This window comes from Drosophila takahashii, chromosome 3L (genome assembly GCF_030179915.1).
Source record: "Drosophila takahashii strain IR98-3 E-12201 chromosome 3L, DtakHiC1v2, whole genome shotgun sequence".
Taxonomy (NCBI): Eukaryota; Metazoa; Arthropoda; class Insecta; order Diptera; family Drosophilidae; genus Drosophila; species Drosophila takahashii.
The window spans coordinates 27,420,729-27,430,499 of NC_091680.1; the positions used below are offsets into that span (position 1 = coordinate 27,420,729).

At 37.8% G+C, this 9,771-nt stretch overlaps 1 protein-coding gene across 1 annotated transcript; it reads left to right on the top strand.

Moving 5' to 3' along the window:
- Positions 1-631: 631 nt before the first annotated feature.
- brv1 (brivido-1) lies at positions 632-2,953 on the top strand. Its single transcript, XM_017159995.3, has one exon. It carries the CDS (start codon positions 716-718, stop codon positions 2,864-2,866), a length of 2,151 nt encoding a protein of 716 aa, XP_017015484.2. The 5' UTR covers positions 632-715; the 3' UTR covers positions 2,867-2,953.
- Positions 2,954-9,771: the final 6,818 nt, after the last annotated feature.

Sequence of the window (9,771 nt, forward strand, 5' to 3'; positions counted from 1 at the left end):
ACAACTAAAGGCTTACGAATTTAAAACAAGAGAGAACGCTATAGTCGGGTTCGCGTCCCGACTATCTAATACCCGTCACTCAGCTAAAGGGAGTGCAAACGCTGTACTCGGGTTGGTGTCCCGACTAATAATCGTAACTTAGCTAAAGGGAGTGCGAGGGAGATGGATATAGAAATTTTAATTGCGTATAACTTTTTAATGAATGGTCCGATTTGAAAAATGTCTTCTACATTTCGATAGGTATAAATATGCACAACAAAATTGCATTTATACTTCTCGGAAATCTTTAAAGATGTGGGCGCCAGACACATTTTCAAATCGTCAGTGGGCGATTGTGGGCGTTAGAGGGGGCGTGGCACTCGGCTGAAATAAACTTGCGCTGCGTAGGAAGCCCAAGAATATGCGTGGAGAGCCACAACCTTCTAGCTTTTGTAGTTTCCGAGATCTCAGCGTCCATACGGACAGACAGACAGACAGACGCACATGGTTAGATCGACTCGGCTAGTGATCCTGATGAAGAATATATATACTTTATATGGTCGGAAATGCTTCCTTCTAGCTGTTACATACTTTTGCACGAATACAATATACCCTTTTACTCTACGAGTAACGGGAATAAAAAGCACAAGGAGCTCCACTGTACGTTGTCAAATAATTACTTTCAGAAAAAAATTGAACAAACAAATTTACAATAAGCTTATAAAATCCGCTAGTGATGGCGAAAAAGGATAGTAACGTCATCTTTTATATGACTCTGGTAATTATAGCCGTTTGTGGCTTTTGCATCTGGAATTTCTCTGGCTTTAATCATGAGGACGCCAAGTTTAATATGATCTTGGTGGCATTTTTAGCGGTGACCCTGATACAGATTCTTGTTTTTACGCCCGTCAAATTCATGATAATGTCTATCGATGCCGCTTGTTGGCCAGACCATCAGGAACCTATTACTCCCGACGAAAATTCCAAGGTTGAGACTTTTATGGACAAGCTAAGACTTAGACTTCGGTCTTTACGGAGTGAGCTAATGATTACGGAAAGCCATCGAAATGAGAGGATTAACCTTAAGTACCGCCTCATAACAGGAGAACTTTTACTAACCGGCATGTTATTCCTGAACTTTTTCGTCATGTCTTTAGTATTAGTCGACCAGTTGCTTTACTATAATACGGAAGCTATACAGACTCTATTCGGGACGAACCACAAATATACGCTTGGACTATCAAATTTGACAATCCTGAATGATATATATACTTTTCTCGAGTATTCGCTGATCAGACCCTTTACGGATGGGAATAACACAGGTCTCGGAGCGCCTTGGATTCATGCGGAGCCCGTCAGATTGCTCGGCGTGGTGAGATTAAGACAGCTAAGGACAGAAGATAGGTTCATAGGTCTGAGTGGACCTATTTTTAGCAACAAGGACTTTTCAGAAGGGTGGTCATTGCCTTATGAAAGGGTCCCCTATACGGATAAATACTGGCCGATCTATGAACCCTGGGTGTCGGTGGTCAATGGCTTTCAAGAGAAAATCTTGGGCAACACTCACCATGGTCATTTTATTACTTATCCGGAAATGGCGGGATACCAAGTCTTGCTCTCTGATACACGCAGTAAAAGTCTGATAATACTTGATTATTTGATGGCGAAAATTTGGTTGGATTATAATACGCGTGCTCTTTTTATGGACTTTACTTTGTACAATGCAGATGCGAACATCTTTACTATATGCACCCTGTGGATAGAGCAATTTCCTTTCGGGAACACTTACGCCCACCTAGACATCGAAAGTGAAGTTTTTGTAGAGCAAATGCGACAGTTTTCGATTTTTGGAATGTTAACTTTATTCATAGTCGCTATTGTGTGGCTGAAGTTCGCCAAGGCATTTTTTGTCAAGGTCTGGTACGATCCTCGTCTTTTGAAAACCCTGTGGATCCAGGTGGATGCACTGATCGTGGTACTCAGTCTGATGGTTGTGGTGATTATATCGATTCGAGATAACTTGGTTCAGTCGATGATCAAACAAATAGAAATCTCCGTGATGGTTAACTTTATAGATTTTCGTGAGCCGGCTGAACTTACTTACTACGCTGATATTCTGAAGGGTTTCGCCATAGCTCTGGTCACCATGCGACTTTGGAAGGTATTGCAGTTTTCCGAGACCTTTCAGCTTTTCACCAAAACAATTTCAATGGCTTGGCGAGCGCTTATTTGGTCGATGGTGATAACCATCATATTTATAGTCGCCATTGCCCTTGCCACTGTCACGATAAATGGTAATTATATCTATAACTTTAGGGACTTGACTAAGGGCATCATATCGGTCAGTTGTTTTGCATTTGGCTACACTGATAAAGTGGCCCCACCAGATTTATTTAACGGTGGAGAGTTTTTGGGCATCATCTTATATGTTATAATGGGCTTTGTGGTCAAGTACTTGCTAATTAATTTGATTGTATCCATGATGAGGGATCAAATGGCAAGCGCCAAAGCGAAAAGGGATAGGAAAGTACTGCATCGGATATCGTTTTGGGAATTTCTTCGCGTGGAATATGCTGGTTGTATTAATAATTTATTAAAAGTGTGCCGTTTAAAAAAAAAATACAAGCACAAGAACCGAACAGTGACAGAAAATATCGAACGAAAACTGAAGCATATCGAACGGGTGGATAAATTGATCTATGAGCGCAGAGACGAGGAACTGATCCAGTTAAGATATAGGGAGCGTATCGAGCGAACTTTAACTTTGGGCGCAATTCTGCAGACGCAAATGGAGCTTATTGAAAGGCTAATGTTCGGAGATGATGATGGAAATCTACCAAGTTTGGACGTAGCTGAAGAAAATGTTTCAACAACTCAAAAAGCCTAATGGGGGTCGAAAAACTTACACCGTTAACAAACCACTTGTGAATAAAAAAATGTAGTTAATATTATACATTGAATAAAGGGGTTGTTACTTGGCTATCTTTCTGGTCAAGAATGTATTTACTTTATATAGTCGGGGATGACTTCTACAACCTGTTCCATACTTTCCAACGCAAGGGAACTAAAAAGTTTATTCTTCTCTCACCAAAATATTAGAGGACTTAACATAAACCTACCCAAGCTTTATGCTGACTCCTCTGCATTTTCGGACGATATCATAACTTTTACAGAAACTTGGCTAAAAACCAGTGATAACCGACTCTGAAGTTCTGTCAAACAACTTTAATACCTACAGAACCAATCGCCTTTCCCGTGGGGAATTCTGGGAGAATTCACTCTCATGTCCCTTATGACATTGAATTTCCTTGTGTGAAAGTTTCCCTGCAATCCTTGTCTGAATTATTTGTGGATTATTTAAAATTAAACAAAATTTTGAATTTTGTTTTTTTTTTCAATTTGTCCCCCGCACAGTAGCTAAACAAATTTTTTTTATTAAGTAATTGTTAAAAATTACACATACCAACAGGCTTGCCACCATTTTATATCGATAAATGAGGCTTTTCTAAGCATAATTTGCCACTACGCCTATACTCCATCAGCTCTGGTATTTCCGGTATCTTTAATTTAAGAAAATCTTCATTTTTTTACGTCCTTTGGGATATATCTTCAAGAGTAGTCATCCAATTTTGTTACTCTTTTCGGAATTACATAGTTACTCGTCTCTTCTATATGATCCTTTTTGAAAATGTAATCTAAGTTAACCACAAGAGAAGGTGGGCGCATTCAAAACTTGAAAGTCACAGCAAAATTTAAAAATCTTAATTTGTGAACAACGTTTAAAAATTAAATAAAACAAGAAAGAACGCTATAGTCGGGTTGGTGTCCCTATTTAATACCCGTCACTCAGCTAAAGGGAGTGCGAACGCTGTACGCGGGTTGGTGTCCCGACTATAATCGTAACTCAGCTAAAGGGAGTGCGATGGAGATGGATATATATAGATATTTTGATTGCGTATAACCTTTTGATGAATGGTCCGATTTGAAAAATGTCTTCTACATTTCGATAGGTATAAATATACACAACAAAATTGCATTTATACTTCTCGGAAATCTTTAAAAATGTGGGCGATTGTGGGCGTTAGAGGGGCGTGGCGCTCGGCTGAAATAAACTTGCGCTGCGTAAGAGGCCCAAAAATATGTGTAGAAAATCTCAACCTTCTAGCTTTTGTAGTTTCCGAGATCTCAGCGTTCATACGGACGGACAGACGGACATGGCAAGATCGACTCGGCTAGTGACCCTGATCAAGAACATACATACTTTATGGGGTCGGAAACGCTTCCTTCTACCTGTTACATACTCTTGCACGAATACAATATACCCTTTTACTCTACAAGTAACGGGTATAATAAATTATGAAATTAAATAGGTATATGCACCAAAATTGGGATTTTTACCCATAGTGCCACGCAGTGAAGGAAATGTTTCCGACCCCATAAAGTATATATATTCTTGATCAGCATCACTAGACGAGTCGATCTAGCCATGTCCGTCTGTCCTTCTGTCCGTCTGTCCATCAGTCTGTCTGTTTCTACGCAAACTAGTCTTTCAGATTTTAAGCTATCGGAATGAAATAATAGGAAATTGAACAATTTTGCGATATTTAAATAAATAGGAATAATCAGCAAGGGTATATAAGCTTCGGCTGGCCGAAGCTATCTTCCTTTCTTGTTATTACATGTTTTTATATTCCACCTGGCTCTGACCTAATAATTTATGAGCAACATCTATCTGCTAATAAATCTTATCTTTTGGGTGACTTTAATCTCCTGGATATTTCTTGGTCGCTTCCCTTGTCGCTCTATCTTTTTCCGCCCACGATTTTGTGGATGGCTTTTAGAATTATCAGGGACCAAAAAAAAACAGTTATTTTATTATTTTTAATCAAAAAAATCATGCACTTCGGATCCCACTAAAAATCGGAGAAAAAGAATTCATGAATCGCTGTATTGGTTAGAACTTTAAAAATTGTTACCATGGTCATTAATGGTTCCTCTAGGTCTGAAGAATTTGCGGTCTTATTATGTTGAAGAATTCATGTGTATAAGTACAAATTGCAACCTTTAAAATTCCAATTCCAATTGAGCAACAGATATTTAAGACTTATATATTTTCGATCACCACATAAAAGTTATTTAATGATTTTTATACCCTTGTAGAGGGTATTATAATTTCAGTCAGATGTTTGCAACGCAGTGAAGGAGACGTTTCCGACCAAATAAAGTATATATATTCTTGATCAGCACCAATAGCAGAGTCTATCTAGCCATGTCCGTCTGTCCGTCTGTCCGTTTCTATGCGAACTAGTCTCTCAGTTTTAAAGCTATCGCGATGAAACTTTCCCGAAAGTCTTCTTTCTATTGCAGGTAGTACATATTTCGGAGCGAGCCGGATCGGACCACTATATCTTAAGGCTCCCATAGGAATATTCAAACATATATAAGAAAATTCATTGTTACTTGTAGGAAGTAGGCGTTTTAATTCTTGACTACTTAAAAACAAAATTCAAAAATAGAAACGCTGAATCTGGAATCCCTGGAACTGCACCGAGTGAGTATTACTTTATCTGCAAGGGTATATAAGCTTCGGCTGGCCTTGATACCCTCTCTCCTTTAGTTTCTCCAACTAATATGTGACTAATGTGACTATAGTAAACTTAACTTAATGATTTCTTAATATAAGTGGACAGATTTATATAACTGTACGGACATCGAAAGTGCCACTGAAATGTTCTAAAGCGTTCTAAACACTTTGTTTAATGAGTGGGGCAAAAACTTCTTGCTACTTATTTAGTTCTAAGGAAGAACACTCGAAGGTAGCAGAATATTTAGCAACACGTTACATCCACGCTAGGACCATTCAATAAAAAGATACTCATTCGCTGAAGACCTTCAAATTTTCCCAAAACACAAATCATTGTGAGGAGGCTTAAAACAACAGCGGAGCGCCGCCGCAGGGGGAATCAAGGAACGACACAAACCGAATTCATAAAAAAATGAAAACTGTTCGTCTAATATAATTTAATGCAGGGACCGTAAATAATCATTATTTGAGATTTTTATTTTAAAAGGCCTACTGAGGTTTTTACAAGTTTTAATCAACAATTTAACTGGTTTTTATGCACTTTATAGACATGAAGAAATAACAGTTAATTTGCTTTAAAGATTTGTTGAAATGCATATACTTTGTGGACAAGAGTAAAAATAACGTTTTTTTGTACGTTTAAAAGAAAATATCACAGTAGTCTTAATGATTATTTACGGTCCCTGATTTAATGTATAACAACGAAAGACTGCTTTGTTTTTTATTGTTTTATAAAATTATGCAGAAAGTAATGGAGGTCCCATGACGAAACTTTTAGGAGCCAACAAGAGTTATGTATAGAACATTATACATTTGTATAATGATTGAAAATTCCGATTTGCAGAAAACCGCGAATGTAATATTTTTTTTTTAAGTTTGGACTATATTTTGCACTTGAACCATTATGGGTGTTATTTTTATCTGAAAGCTTGGCAAAAATAATAACACTGTGCAGCATTATAGTGTTGATAAGCGAACAAAGTCAGCTTTCCGATTGACTTTGTTGTGTGCGTAAATAAGTGAAATATCTTTGCAAACTTTCAGAGCTTATTTTGTGGAGCAACAAAATGGTTTATTATTTCTGATCATGTCAAATCGTAGCAAAGGTATTTATAAATGTATTTTAGATTACATGTTTTGATTATTATGGCTTGTTGTCCAACTGTGAACTGTTTTAAATGTGCATCTTTATACCCTTGCAGAGGGTATTATGATTTCAGTCAACAGTTTGCAACGCAGTGAAGGAGACATTTCCGACCCCATAAAGTATATATATTCTTGATCAGCATCACAAGACGAGTCGATCTAGCCATGTCCGTCTGTCCGTCTGTCCGTCCGTCTGTCCGTCCGTCTGTCCGTCCGTTTCTACGCAAACTAGTCTCTCAGTTTTAAAGCTATCGGGATGAAACTTTCGTAAAAGTCGTATTTCTATTGCAGGTAGTATAACCAACCGGATCGGACAACTATATCTTATAGCTCCCATAGGAAGGATCAAAAAAAAAAACGTAAAAAAATTCTAGCTCCGGTGTTTTTTAAAATTTTACCTTCTACTCTTGGCAATATTTTTTTTTATATATTTCTAAATTTCGGTTTTTTTGTTTTTTAAATCGGAACACTATATCATATAGCTGCCATAGGAACGGTCGAAAAATTAAATGGAAATTAATGGGAAAAAAATTATATCTTTGTTGGTTTTTATTACATTCCCTTCTACTCTGGGATATGATTATTTTGAAATATTTCCGAATTTCGATTTTAATTTTTAAAAGATCGAACTACTATATCATATAGCTGTGATAGAAGCGATCGAAAAATTAATGTGAAATAATAAGAAATTTAACATTTTTGCGATTTGTAAGTCAATAGAATGATCTGCAAGGGTATATAAGCTTCGGCTTGCCGAAGCTAGCTTCCTTTCTTGTTTTAGCTTAAAACTAACAAGTTCGTTTGTGTTCCGTGGTGTACAACTTATAAATGGCACAAAGTTGCGAAAAGGTAAAAACGCAAAGTTATTACCAAATGTATCCTTAATATTGCAAAACTAATAATTTTTGCAACTTTTTGCACGTTTCTTCAAAAAAATGACTTAAATCCAGCAACTTATAAACATAAAAAAAAATATTTTTTAAATAAAAAAACAATATAAGTGGCTTTCATTAATCTTAAAAATTGAATTTATGGAAAGGGACAAGTCAAGTGAAAATCCTGGCTGCAAAGGGCTCAAATATAAAGAAGCTGGACCCCAATTAAAGCTAAAATTGGCATCTGCTCTTAGATAATATTTCACTTTTCTTGTACATGTCAGCCATTTTTTTTTTGACAAATTTTAAAAATTAACGTTGTCCGAAATTATTTTACCGTCTTACCAATACAAATACAAATTTTTTAAAATCCCTGCCAATTAATTTGAATATGCGGCGTGGGCGGTGGATAAAAGCAATGGTCCGATTCAAATAGCAACAAAAACCGAAATTACAGCTTTATCTTAATAGTATATATAAAAAATTTCTAAATTTTATCTCTAAAACTAGAGTTTATGAAACCCAGCTTCTTTGAGCTCGTAATTTAAAATTATAAATTGTGAGAGTCAGTATATTTGTGGCTAAGCATTAGCTAAGTCATTCACCAGCTAGGTCATTCACCCCAAATGCAACACTGCTCACACAGAATACCCAAAAATACCATACTTAGGGATTTTGGGATTTCATGCATACTACGTCAACTTTAGAAGCCATGATTTATATCAGCGTCTCTCGTGACCAGTTCGTTCGCTCCGGAAAAATTGTTTAATTTGATCGCATCATCCGCGAGTGAATTTCCTGCAAATCTGTGCACTTGTCATCCCATTATTATTCCCATTCTTGTTGGTGAGTTAATTTCTCCGAAATCCCCAGACCACAGAAACCACCGACCACGTGCGATTTCTAAGAATTGCGATAGTTTGCGAGCCCTCCCTCTGCGCACAGCAAGGAGCAGGTACCGCTGCAGCGGTAACATTTTTGCATCAGTGCCACGCGAGCGCGACGCCCAGAATCCGCATCAGCGGCACCCAAATCCGGAACAGCGTCAGGCCAATCCGCATCAGATCTACGCCTGGATTTAACATTTCATCAAAGCCTACGCCTGGGCCGTATTTTATCATCGACACGCCTTAATCTACATAAAGGAATTCTTTAAAGGCGCACACCGCGTGAAGTGGATCTTTTCTCCTTTTACGCCTAGATGCCCATACTTTTCATCATTCAGGACTTAAGGCATTTTTCCACTATGCGGTTTTTTCGGTATTTTTGTGTATTTTCGATTGGCAACGCGATAGGCGGACGTGAGGTGTTTCCATTGGCAAACGCGTCTGAAAACAGCTGTTGTGCTATTGTCATTTGCGAGCTGAAGTAAACAATGGATTTAAATAATTTGTTATTGATAATTGTAATCGCAGAACAGCATTTGAACAGCGTGGAAACATTGCTGCAATGATGAAAGCAATAACAACGTCCCTCGTTATGCTGCTTGAACATTTATTGCGGCAGAAAGCAAAAGGATCTGCTGCAGAAGAAGTTCATATATATATATCTGAACAGTAATTTAAATAATTCTTTGACGCGACCCGCGACAGCAGTAGCTTCTGCGGCGGCAATAATATTTCCCGCTTCTTATCAGCCTCTTATCAGTTTCGAGTCCAGAAAAATGTCCATGCCTGGTTAATACTGCTTAAAAATACCACAAATTTCACTTTCTAGCCCTGTAACGCGACAATTTTCCACCCTCCCCTCCTCACCCCTCGCCTACAAGTTTTGTATGGGATTTGGTCGCGTTAAACGGTAAATGGATGCAAACGCGACGCGTCCATAATGAGCAGAGGGCATTATTTTATTAGCGTGCAACCGCAAGCGCCTTCAAGGATAACGTTTCTACCTTACGTATAATTTCAATGTCAATTTTCTGTAACGACGAAAATATTCAAGACTAGCTAAGCAAAAAAATAAGATATGGTCAGACAGGGAGGAAAACATGTTACTTGATTTGTGTTCACACAAGATTGAGGAGCTACGTGGGCCAAGAAAAAATTCACATGTGTACATGGAGATGATGGAGGAGTTGGCATCTCAAGGCTTTCCCGTGACTCCTCAAGAAATAAAAACAAAGCTTGAAAATTGTCGTCGAAAATATGTGTGAGTAAAATTCGTCTTCTTTATGCACTCAGAGTTAAC